General features: G+C 36.5%; 1 protein-coding gene across 5 annotated transcripts; it reads left to right on the top strand.

Annotated features, from left to right (window-relative positions):
- The first annotated feature begins 4,417 nt into the window (after window positions 1-4,417).
- PERK9 (Protein kinase superfamily protein) lies at window positions 4,418-9,305 on the top strand. Of its 5 annotated transcripts, none has more exons than XM_090315962.1 (9): window positions 4,418-4,909; window positions 5,015-6,380; window positions 7,067-7,471; window positions 7,547-7,633; window positions 7,709-7,779; window positions 7,861-7,937; window positions 8,040-8,187; window positions 8,673-8,834; window positions 8,947-9,305. In XM_090315962.1, the coding sequence occupies exons 2-9, from the start codon at window positions 5,399-5,401 to the stop codon at window positions 9,124-9,126; spliced, it is 2,112 nt and encodes a 703-aa protein (XP_090172088.1). In that variant the 5' UTR covers window positions 4,418-4,909; window positions 5,015-5,398; the 3' UTR covers window positions 9,127-9,305. The 5 variants fall into 5 exon arrangements, with proteins under 5 accessions (XP_090172088.1, XP_090172086.1, XP_090172089.1 ...); XM_090315960.1 differs by having other exon boundaries at window positions 7,037-7,471; XM_090315964.1 differs by having other exon boundaries at window positions 4,537-4,774.
- The last annotated feature ends 4,107 nt before the right edge of the window (window positions 9,306-13,412 follow it).

Genomic DNA, 13,412 nt, shown 5'->3' with positions numbered 1-13,412 from the left:
GAGATAAGGAGGAATTCACCCCATTAATGAGATTGATAAACTTTCAGCAAATTAGAATTGGATCACCTTATTCTTGATTGATCGTTATCAGACCCTCGAAGATGACCTCAGCTAAAGTTGTTTTTAATTTGTGTAAACTTGTTTGCAGGGGCACCCACGTGTAGGTAAGAGAGGTGAGAAATCGAGAGTGCTGTGGAACTGGTAGGAAAGGTGAGAGATCGAGAGCTTGTTTTCCATAGGGCTACAAGGAGGTTTTACCCTTTGTTAATTTGATAAAGGTTGGGAACAATTCTAGTGTGCTTGTATGGTTGAGGCTTATCAGAGATGCATGCGGTGAGTTCTTTATTCTTATCCAGCCGTTTACCCACTTGAGTGAAGTGGTTTACCTAGGACACTGTACATTTGATCTTGAGTGCGAGGGCAGACTAGGCAAGTTATTCTCTTTTAGGCTGCCTGTAGTTTGTGTGAGAAAAATATACAGTGATGTTGGTTTGTATCTGCATTCACTCAAAAAGACTGCCATTAACGCAGAGATAAAAGAAATGCATTGTCCTACCAATGATCTTTAGATTTGGAATTGTTTTGTCCTACCGATCTTTCTTTATGCTTTGTTGGCGTGTGGATCTTGCATGCTACGGTCGGTTTTTCCTGGTTTAGTCTCGTTTTTCGAACCGACTTGCATGAAGAATTCTCGTATTGATATGGTGTCAAGTCTACCACACTTTGATTTTTAAATACGAGTGTATAGTTCAACTAAGCATACAAAAGTAAGGCATGAGCTCTTTTTTGGAAATCATGTACTCTCCCCTTTGGGATCGTGAGACTATTTATAATGCCATCTTTTTTACAGTCGTCTGTGGTTATATGTACCTCTAACAATGTTAGAATGGTTTACGGTGCTTGAGGTTGCAAGGCGCCTAATTGATTGTAGCACATTTATTTCCCGATTGATATATATTCGTTGGCTCGACTGGTTGGCCTAGAACTCTAGTCTCTGATTTTTCCCTTTTGAGACACATGTTTTCCCATGATGCCTCCCAATTTTCCTTGAGCTTCGACCTTATGGGTTTTGGACCTTGCCCAGAACAACCCTCAACATACTTGGTTCACAAAACAATATACACCGTGGGTTTTCTTCCACACCAATCTTTTTACTTTTGATGATATTCTATTCTTTGTTTTTTTTAGCAGATTAATATTTGAACATCGATTTCCAGATAGCTTTCCGAGTTATGATTGGTCGGAATGTAAGATTTCTGATTCAGAATCTGTAGTTCATGTTATTTGGTTGGAACTTTTATCATTCAATTGAGTTTATACATCTGTCCATTATGACACCAAACTCTTCTGACCATTCACCTGTATTCCGATTGTGTCAGGAATGCAGGCACAACCACTGTGGTTGCGTTCTCTTTTCTTTTTTCAGGGTACAATGATCCTACAAGTTTTGAGTGTAGAACAGGAAGTCCTTAACTTGCTGATACTTCACGTTGGTTTATTAATATCTTTAATCTAATAAGGCTGCTGCTTGTTGACAGAACATGGGCGGGTAATTTGTTAGATCTAGATCACATTCTCTTTTCACCTGTGGGCATCTTCACCTAATCCTAACCTGTGATCAGGGAAGGGCAGATCATTGATGTATTTCCAATTTTCAACTATTATTAAATTAATTTCTTGTGTACCCTTCTCTGAAAGGTTCATAAAGAAACAAATTTATAAAACAACGAACTATGCTGCCCATGAAGGTCCTTTATGGAATAATATTGAGGCTTCGTTACTGTCGGCTTCACACTCCGGATTTCATCAGTATGATTTCAGAAGTCGCTCATAAATTGTGCAGTGAGATCTTCATATAAGTTCTACATTTAGCAACAAATCTTCATGATAGGACAATGCGAATGATGAGCTGTTTCCTATTTATGTGCCCCATAATGGGTTGTAGCACAAGAAAATGCTTGTGGGCTGCACTGTAGAAACATCTATTACCCCTGCCCTGTTATTTGCTTGGTAGAGGGGTTAGGAAGGGAGAAATGTGATTAAATTGCAAATTTGGTTCCTATGGTTTGGAGAAAGTTAGAATTCAGTCCCATGATTTGATAAAATCTTCATATATAATCACTAGTAGGGACTATTTATAAAAATTTTATCAAACCATAGGGATTATTCATGAGGTTCTACCAACAAACCATCATAACTAAATTCTAACTTTTAAAATCGTAGAAACTAAATTTTAACTTTCTCCAAATCATAAGGGTCAAATTTACAATTTAATTGAGAAATATTCGATGCACCAATTTTTTTTTACCTCACTCCAACCACTTAGAAAAAGCTCAAAAATATTTTTCCTTAAAAAAGAAGAGTTTGTCATGTGATAACTCGCACTTGGACAATTGAATCAGAATGCGATGCAAAAAGGTTGGTAGAGACCATGATGCATCCAAATATTTTTCACGGGAATGAATCTCTTCTTGATTTATTCCAGGATATTTAATGACGAGATGTGTGTCAAGTGCGAGCCCGTGTCCTCTCGTTTTAGTACTATTTTTGCAGTCCCCACTGACACTCAGTGAAATGGCCTGGGCATCAAGCACCTTTTATATTCGTTTATAGACATTGGTATAATGTAATGGAATAGAAGATTGGGGATAAAGAAAAAAGAGGAAGGCAGAATAGCATGTTGGTTGCTACCAAAATGCCATATGATGATAGATTTGAAACAGAGCAATCTTGGACCTTCAACAACTATAGGTGGTAGGCGTGGGAGTGCTTCACGTGTTATGTTAAAACAAAAACCCAGGCATTGACCTTGGCCCACCATTCTCACTAACTTTACAATCAAATTTTGGGATAGAAAGATTCTTCCTTTATCTTATGAATTGATTGGGCAATTTGTTTATGCTTACACACTTGTGATATATCTATATTAAGTTACCAGATTCTCTCTTCATCTAGTCAATTTTATACTCTCACTTTCTAATTATACATCATACCGTTGAAGTTTATTCTATTTTGTTGCTCGAATTTCATTCGCATATATTATTGTTGTAGACCCCTTATGAATTTGACCTTCGACTTGCTTCTCGTCGTATTGTCTTGCTTTTCGAGTTGAACTACGTAAGAGAATCTCACATCAATGTAGTGTCGAACCTACCACACTGTTGCCTAAGCTAGTATAGAGAGTGTATAAAAGAAATATTCCTTATCGATTTTTTCAAGTTCATCTAAGCACACTAGAAGTAAGATTAGAGCTCCTCTATGAAGATTATTCATTCTTCTCTTTTGGAATCACGAATGAGGCTATTTATAATGCACTTATTATGATAGTCGTTTGAAGTTACGTGTAACTCTTGCAATGCCAAGGTTGATTTTGACACCCGAGATTGTAGGGTGTCGGACCGATTGCAGCTCGGTTATTTCTAAATTGGTTTATACTTACTAGCTTGACTAGTTGGCCCAAACCCCAATGTTACAAATTTTTCCTTTTAGGAAGCACGTTCCCCTATGCCTCATCTTGGTACCTTTTGGACTTGGGTCCACTCGTAGACTTTGGACCTTGCTTTAGGCAACTCTCAACTTTCTTCATAGTATTATCCTTTTTCAAATATTTTACTTAGCCATCATATTTTCAAATGCTTTTATATCTAGTTTATAAACTTGGGGTATCCATCTATCTATCTATATATATTTTTTTTAATTAGACTTGTTCAGGGAAAAAAATAATACATTATCCAACTCAAATGCTGGATTAGGTATGTGACTTGATATTTAAGCTAATGTCAGATATGATCATCATTAATTACAAAATGGAGATTGAATATGGAAATGCCAATTTCATTTATATTTTGCTTAGTAGATTGATCAGTATCTTAAAACAAGTAAAACAAGTTAATCGTCATAATCAAGTCATACTATCTACTCTTTGTGTAGGGTATATACTCAGCATTTGTCCTGATATTTAGCAAAATTTATCCATTCCTTAGTCTACAAAATTTTAAACCTTGCCTTTACTTGTGGTTAAACGCTCTTTTTATTAAAGTGCCAATTAAAATGAAAAAAAAAAATCGTTCTCACTTTAGCCTTTCACTTTAATTTCTTTATTTCATATCATTGTAAAAGCATGCCGGTCTTCTTTGGAGCTAAAGATCTTGTATTATATAAATTTATCTGCTACATTATTAGTACAATACATATAAAAATATAGAGATTTGAACGTCTGATTTGAAGAGAGAGATTACATGTTAATTATCATCCGATATCAACAAACATGTTGCAGCAGTTATTATTTTATTTAATTTAAAAGCCAATATAACCTTTAGAATTTGTTGGTTTTTTCTGAAATGAAACCTGAAGGGAGTAGCGGGTTGGTTTGACCATGGCGATGCCATAATGTTGCATAATTACTGATTATAATATTATTTTCAAAAAAGAAATTACTGGTTATAATATTGATTTAAAAATGAATTGACGTTACAAGAAAGTAAAGGTTGTGGCTAAAATTACTCAATAAAAACCTTAGTTTTGCCGAATCATAATGATATTGGTATTGTGGGAATGAGTCAATCAAATTTTTGTTCTTGTATTCAAACATTGGACAAAATTTTCATACATTTAATCTTTTGTGTTGCTATCAAATTGCTTTGAAATTTTGGGAGCCCACAAGCCGTGTCTTGAGAAAACTTTTCTTCCTATAGGGAATTCCAGAATCAAACTTGGCTGCACTTTCGAGGAATTCAATCTCTGTTTCGATCCTCAGAAAGAAAGAAAAAGAAAAGTAAGATAGAGATTGAGGTTGTTGATGAAAACGTTTATCCGTCTTCAGTTTCCATCTTCTTTTTCATGGCTATTTTGATGGTGTCGGTTCCTGCATTTGCTCCTTCAATCTTCCGGAATCCATTGATCATACTGAGTACTTGAATCTTCCCCCACATAGTCTGATAATCGAGCTTAGGTTTCAACTTACTCATTTGGATCTCTCTTTAAGCTTATGAACTACTTTGATTTTCTTTTGTAGGTCTGGTGGTGAACTTGATTGTTTCCATTTTGTTACTTCAAGGGCCGTGATTATCTGATTTTGGGTATAATATCTGGATTGTGCTTGAATCGGAGCTGGAGAATACTGTCTGATTTGGATGAGTTGTATGGTTTTGCTATGAGGAGTTGAAACAGAGTACGGGATGATTCTGGCGATTGGATTGTGATTGTGAAAGTTTGTTTGATAAAATATCATCGGAATTGAATTTGGGAAGATTTGATTGATCATGGGGTTGTCTGAAATATGAATATCGCGCCAAGTTTGCAGATTGTATTGGGTTTCATCGAAAGCTGAAGTTTCCGTGTGAGTTGATCAACTGGAATTTTTTGCTATCTTTAAGCTTAAGCTTGGGTTTTCCCAAAAATGGCGGCCGTATCACCGGCGCCTAATTCATCTCCGTCGCCGGCTTCTCCCTCCACTCCATTTCTGCCGCCTCCTGTCGCATCTAATTCCCCACCCAGTAGTCCGTCACCGTCGCCGCCGCAACAATCGCCTCCTTCGAATCCGTCTGACTCCGCTACTCCTACTTCATCTCCTCCGCCGCCGTCTCGTCAACCATCTGCTACTTCACCTCCACCTGCATCTGAATCTCCGCCGCCATCAACACCTGCATTGTCTCCTCCGCCGGCAACTCCACCACCAACTCCATCCAATGCTCCACCCCCATCAACACCGGACCCTCCACCACCCCCATCAGCAACCCCACCAACACCATCTAATCCCTCACCAAATTCATCTCCACCTCCTGCAGCAGAGCCTCCTCAATCCCCTCCTCCACCACAATCATCAAAACCACCTGAAAACTCCCCTCCGCCACCACCACCACCATCACAAGCAAACCCGCCGGCTAATCCATCGCCGCCGCCACAACCCACAAACCCACCTGAGAATTCACCTCCTATGCCACCTTCAGCACCTCCAGAAACCTCACCTCCTTCCCCAGCATCAATACCTCCTAGAAATTCACCTCCACCCCCAAGGCTTACTCCTCCTCCCGGTGAGCCCTCACCCTCAAGTCCTCCTCCTATGTCATCGCCGCCCCCATCTCCTGCACCACCTCCGCCGTCACGTCTTTCTCCTCCATTACGGTCTAAACCCCCAACATTGCCGTCAGGAAATCGCACGGACAATGATTCTGGTCCCAGTGATGGAGGAGCAAACTCGAATTCCAACAGCAATGGAGGGATCAGTAGTGGGGGTGTGATCGCCATTGGAGTAGTGGCAGGAATTCTAGTGCTTTCCATAATTGGGTTTGTTGTATGGTACATCAGGAAGCCAAGGAAAAATGATTCTGGGCGTGGAGGTTACATTATGCCATCCTCTCTCGGCTCCTCTCCTAAGTCGGGTACTGCCATGTAAATATTGTTTCATTATCATACCCATTTATGGTCTACCTTCCTGCCCAACAATTTATTGCATTAATTTGCAAGGACATGACCTATTTTGTGTTAGGACCACAGACCTCTACATTTATGATTAGCTTCCCGCCTGATAATTTATTGGGATTTCAATTTGGTCCATGTGTTTCTAAAGAATATAACCAACGTCATGGTATATTTTGTTAGGATGATCAGCCTCTCCAAGGTTCCACCGTGGTATAAAATTGTTCACTTTTAAGTCTAAATCCACGTTTTACTTTTTGATTCTACTAAGAAGGTTTTGTACCAGTAGAGTTATTGTTCTTATATACTAAAAATTGTCTTCACCTCTAACTTATGTAGGATTATATTCACGTTTCGAACATTTTTAGTGCAGTTGCAGATGAGTTATTTTTGTTTCATTCTTTGTAGGCTGTGACTTGAATACTTTTAACTAGAATACTTGTTGCGTAGGTATCCTCTTATTATGATTTGGAGTTGGAGCATATAATAACTTAATAGTTTTGGATGTGCCCTTTGGGGGAGCTTCAATATTTATTCTAATGTTTCAGTAGTAAAGACCATATTAATTGAGTCGTTGTGGAAGTACTGAAATTCAAGAACTTATGTAACTTTTTCGTAGAAACATCCCTGATGAAGGTCCATTCCACAGTTCATCAAGACATACATGGCAGTGGCAGTGGCAGTGGCAATGGCAGTGGTGGAATATACACTCCAAAAGAGGTCGGTGGGTTGGGCAGTTCGAGGCCATTGTTTACATATGAAGAACTCTTCAAAGCAACAAATGCATTTTCAACTCAGAACCTTTTAGGAGAAGGAGGATTTGGTTCTGTTTATAAAGGATATCTACCAGATGGAAGAGTGGTTGCAGTGAAGGAGCTAAAGATTGGTGGTGGCCAGGGTGAGCTAGAATTCAAAGCTGAAGTTGAGATTATTGGTCGCGTACACCACCGCCATTTGGTTTCTCTTGTGGGCTACTGTATTTCAGAGCATCAAAGGTTGCTGGTCTATGATTATGTCTCTAACAATTCCCTTTACTACCATCTTCATCTCAAAGGTATTATCGATTTACTTCTCGACATGTCATCATAGTAAGGCCAACATTAATTTTTCGCTCTTTTTTCCACACTAGGGGATGGTGAGCTCGTTCTGGAATGGGCAAGGCGCATCAAGATCGCAGCTGGTGCAGCCCGGGGAATTGCTTATCTTCATGAAGACTGTAAGTTCCTGTGCCCTTTCCTGTAGAATCAGCTGATTGATGTCAACCTTAAGACTGACGATTTCATTATGTCAGGCCATCCTCGAATTATCCACCGTGATATCAAATCTTCAAACATTCTTCTAGACGAAAATTTTGAAGCTCGGGTATGCACAAATTTTTACAATCTATTCTAAAATGCTTAGCTTAAATGTGTATGTTTCATGCGTTGATTGGTTATCATGCAGGTTTCAGACTTTGGGCTCGCTAAATTAGCTCTCGACGAACAAACTCATATAACAACCCGTGTTGTGGGAACTTTTGGGTAGGCAGTTTATGATTGTTGATTGGTACCAAAGCCTCCTAGAATTCTTGTCTTTGGAATATGTACTTAATAATTATCTCATCTTGCTTCTTTTTCTCGTAGATATGTTGCCCCTGAATATGCATCGAGTGGAAAGTTAACTGAGAGATCAGATGTATTTTCTTTTGGAGTTGTACTTCTTGAGCTGATTACTGGTCGGAAGGCTGTGGATGCATCCCAACCAATGGGGAACGAGAGCCTTGTTGAATGGGTAATCTATCCATGCTTCTTTTCTAGGTTTTCACTGATATGGATATGATATGATGATGCCACCGACCTTTTCATGATTTTGTTATTTCACTGATCACTTGTTCGAATTTCCTAAAAACCTTAACTGTAGCTGCTTCTGTAATGCACTTGGAAGAGCACAAGTATCATATGAAGCATGAATGTCCTCAATATAGTTCTGAAGTGTGAGAAAAATAAAATGTTTCTTATTTTAGCATTAGCAACTCGAATTTCATTTGAAAAAAAAATGATCCACATATAATATATCTGAAAAATGGAAGAAAATGTTACGAAATGAAAAGTACAACTAACACACACTAAACATGGTCAAATATTCTTGAATGATATATCTAGTTCCCCTGCATCAAGTTGTCGTCCTAAACGACAGCTAAAACATTTACCAATGCCAGAAATGGTGAATTTTCAAAGTCCCGAATCAACCTTTCCTGACAATGTTTCATCTTTTAGGCTCGGCCATTACTAAACCATGCACTTGACAACCAAGATTTCGAAAAATTGGTGGACCCAAAGCTTGAAAGGAACTATGTTGAGAGTGAAATGTTGAAGATGATAGGAATAGCTGCTGCTTGCGTGCGGCATGCGTCTGCCAAGAGACCGCAGATGGGACAGGTTGTGTTTCTGTTACTGATTCGTAATATGAATATGAAAACCTGAAACTCACCGTTGTTACATCTTTTGCAGTATTGTAACAGAATTGTTCTTCTCATGTTCTCATTCTCAGGTTGTTAGAGCTTTTGATAGTTTAGCCACTGCAGATTTAAGTAATGGAATGAGATTCGGGGAGAGTCAAGCTTTCGACTCCGGTCAACAATCTGCCGAAATCAGATTTTTCCGAATGCTGGCATTCGGTAACCAAGATTACAGTTCAGACTTTTATAGTCAAGGTAGCTCAAAGGCCTGATTGAATAGGAGATTTTGTAGATGTAATAGAGAGGAGAAATATCACTTGTCCAGGAAGGCTTTTTTCTATGCTGACTGGAACGCAGGTTGATTACAAGAGCACCTTCGTGTAAATGTAAGTATAGATGAACAATCCCCCAATTCATGCTCAATAGATTCAATCATCTTTCATACATAAAATCATATTACTGCAGATAAATTTTGTGCCGTTAGTCTAACCAATATAGTTTTTTGGGTTTGGGAATTCTTTTATTAAGTTTTGACATTTACGTTGATAGCAGCTATGAAATTTTGCAATTTTGTGGAGCACAAATTGGTAACAACTTGTTTAAACTTCATATATGAAGATTAAGATTTCTTAGTGGGGAAACTTCATTGGTGTTGGGAGGAGGAAAAAGAAAACACTCAACCTTTTCTATTTACAAATGGTGAAATCTCAGAGGTTGGTTGAAGCCTAACTTAGGCCTAACACAAACTTAAGGTTAATGGAGTGGTCAAGATAATAGATTAGATATAAATAATTCTTTTAGAAGTTGAGACCATTCTGAGTGGCACATCAGTGTTAAATTATAAATTACTCGACCTACACACCTTATTGTTCTAATACCAAAAAGAAAAGTCCGGTAAACCAACCCAAATCTAAAGTGCACTTAATATTTTAAACTCTGTTGTAATATATGGACGACGATTTGAAGCTTATGACATATAAAAATCATTTAAAAATTGTCATCATTTAAAAATTGTCTTTGTACATACATAATTTGTTTGTTTAAAAAGAAATACACAATTTGTTTACCCAAGCATTTATAACCAACCAAAGTCGATAATTTGATCTTCACTCGATGCAATTGTTGGACTTATAAAGTGGTAGGGATCATCCAAGACAAGGCCTAGGTCTATGAGTGGGCTTACGCTCAAGAGCACCTTAAGAGTTTGCAGGTCTCGAAATAGGAAACCGAGCTCATTCCATTTTACTAAAAGAGAAATAATTTAGATGAGCTCATTGGCCAGAACCTTGCAATTTTAAGATATACACCTATAATATAGGTGTCCTAAGCTAATGTTAGACAATGGACTCTAAATAGTCTCATTCCACCACTTTAAAGGGTGAGCAATATTATGTGAGCTAGATGAACTAAACGCTTCGTGTACTAACTTATGCATCAAAATGTATTCGACTCGGCACCACACCGGTGCGAGTTCTCTTACAAGTCAACTTGGATGAAGTCCTCGAACTAGAGAAGCTCTGCCAGGGAACAAGTGGCTTGAACAAGGTCTACACGACAAGTTTTCTTTAGACAAACATGGCATATACCCCAATTACAACACTAACTCTCCGTTAGTAATCGGGATGGTAAAAAAACACAAAAATTCTCCATCCATAAAAAGAGCCCTTAAGAGATTGTACTAAAAAAACTCTAACTCTTCATTAGGGTGTGTTTGACCCAAGGAGTTTGGAAGTAGGAGTTTTGAACTCCACTCCTTGTTTGGCTCAAGTGGAGTTGACAAAAATCCCCATGAGGGCGAGTACCCGATCAGGCGGGGTATCCCCAATTTTACCGGGGATGGGATCAAACTGGGGGATACAAAATGGGTCCCCAAACCAGGAACGGGCGGGAATAGAGAGGGTATCCTTACCCTGTCCCAGACCCGACCCTGCCCTGAATATTTTTGTTATTATATATATATACTGCTTTAATTAATTTTTTTTACCTTTTCTTTTTTTAAATTTCATTTCCTAATATAATTAACGTTTAACTTTTGATTAAATTAAAAGTAAAGAAATACTAAAATATTTTTTGCTATTAATTTAAATAAATAAAACAATAATAATACTAACCTGTTACCTAAAATATCTATAATTTCAATATAAATATAAAAGTTTAATTTATTTTAAATAAAAAAATAATTAAAAATAAAAATTAAAAGATGCAGAATTTTTTCCCGCGAACGAGGGACTTGAATCCCGGTAGAAGCATGTGGTCGTGTTCTTAGATTTCTTAAACAATTAAAAATCAAATAGACAAGAAAAGGTTAAGCACCATATATTTGTCGATCTACAATTACAGCAAAATCTCTTCTTCAAACTGGTAGTCTCCTTCTTGAATTCTTCTAATTCCACGAGATTAGAATTTTCTCGAGAATATGAAAGAAAAATTTTCTCAAACTCGGAACTCTTATAAGAAAGTTAGGAGAAGAGGGAGAGTTTTAGAGTAATCATAGAAACTATTTTTGTAGTGAGTATAGTGTGCAGTGTATTTTACGAGGGCTCTCGAGGGCCCTATTTATAGAACTTTATGGTTAGTCCTAATATTTGGATCATAAATTTTAAATTAAATATTTAATAATATTTAATATTAATAAATATTTACCCAAATAATATCTCATATTAAATGGTTTAACATATTTAAAAATTTATTCTCTGCAAAATTATATTTAATTTGAATCTCATTCACATTAATTAATTAATTAATTGAATCATATTCAAATAATTTAACTCTCTCATCATCTATTTAATTTGAATTTTATTCAAATTAAATAATTTATTTAATTATATGGATCTCGTCTAAATAATTAATTAATTATTTGAATCATATTCAAATAAAATAATTCTCCATATTATAAAGTTATAATTTGGATCTCATTCAAATAAACTTTATAATAAACCATGTAGTTAACTATATTTAATATAATTAATATTTTCTCTAAAAAAAAATGATCACTCCAAATTTTCTTTCAGTCATAATGGATCCCTCAGAATTAATTAATTAAACTCTTTAATTAAATTAATTTGAATTCATTAACTGCAGGGTAAACCACTATAGACCCATAGTTGAACTCTTATGCACTATAGGACAAGCTGTGTCAATGGATATAATCAACATAAGCAATTCGATCATTCACGAGTTGTTCATAATTACAGTTTGGTCAAAACGTCCATTATACCTCGGTAGTTACATCTTTTTCTTAAGTCCCACCGATTCCTCTAATCAACAATTTGTCTATAGTTCAACGATAATCTAAATCCCTTTAGGGCCAATGAGAGGGCGGAATCCTTTTGTTCAAGATCCGAAATCATCACTTAAAGGAACTAATCATTTACTTATCCTATATGGGAAGGAGTGAATTTCATCTTGTGATGTTATGTTCCAGCTCCTCGTTTAGTCAAGTCCCCAAAATAGTAGGCTTATTGAGTCAGCAACTCGGTCCATTCTCACCCATGTAAATCAAAGGATCGACTTCACAGACAGGAGTTCATAAATCACTCGGGATTAAGATCAAATCGCACATGATCATCCTATAAAATATTAATCTCATCAATTAACAAACTTATAGAGAGAGATTAAATATTTCGTAGTTTGATCTTATACAAACTCTCTATATAGGATACCTCACTCACATGTCTCTGCATGAATGGTTTGGATCAAACCATTTGTAACTATTACAAGATGGGTCGTATCCATAGTGTCACCAAGATAAGACACCCAACCTTATCCATATACTATAGACCTTTAGGTTATTTCTTGAACATGATCACCTGTATACATGTTCAAAACATCATGTATTAACCTTGGATTTTTTCGGTTAATGGATAAATTAATATTGCATAATTAATAATTAAATTAATAAACTAATATATTACGAGGTTTCATGACATAAATCCCAACAATCTCCCATTTGTACTAAAGCCGGTGAGACATGTATCCTAGGGCATATTCTATACCCAATATGTTCTCCTACTTGCCCTAGTGACTCTCAAACATTTTAGCCTAGAGAGTCCTTTTATATAAATCAAACATATGTCATCCAAAGTCATCTTGGTCACTACAATGATACTTTCTCTCAATCTGTCTTACTCTAGGCATTGGTGTTTACTAACATCCTTAGTCTTAGTCTTTGCACCATTATTATCTCATAAAAGTGTGAAAACTAACTCATAACTGGAATACTTTCAGATCTTTAAGGATATTTTATGGCTACACAAAGTTTTGCTTTACAAACAAAAACAAATGTCTTGAGTATCAATCTCCACCACATAGGATAAAATTAATCTCATCATAAATTTCTCTAAATCTCTGTAAGATCTAGTGTATCTTGTGAAAGATCATATCTTAACATTATACCCAAAATTTCTCATTATCCATAGATATTTTGAGAATTTTTTTCTTTTAATTTTGTTCTCAATGATCACCCACCACTGATATAATCGATATAACTAATCAATTAGATGTTAAGTCTCATTAATGCATTAATTGTCTCCTTCCAAGGGAAGATAATCAATCATCT

The sequence above is a fragment of the Benincasa hispida genome, chromosome 7, assembly GCF_027475165.1.
Source record: "Benincasa hispida cultivar pf3 chromosome 7, pf3_genome.v1.1, whole genome shotgun sequence".
Classification (NCBI taxonomy): Eukaryota; Viridiplantae; Streptophyta; class Magnoliopsida; order Cucurbitales; family Cucurbitaceae; genus Benincasa; species Benincasa hispida.
The sequence above is the reverse complement of the archived record's forward strand: the minus strand, read 5'-3'. Positions and strand labels throughout refer to the sequence as shown.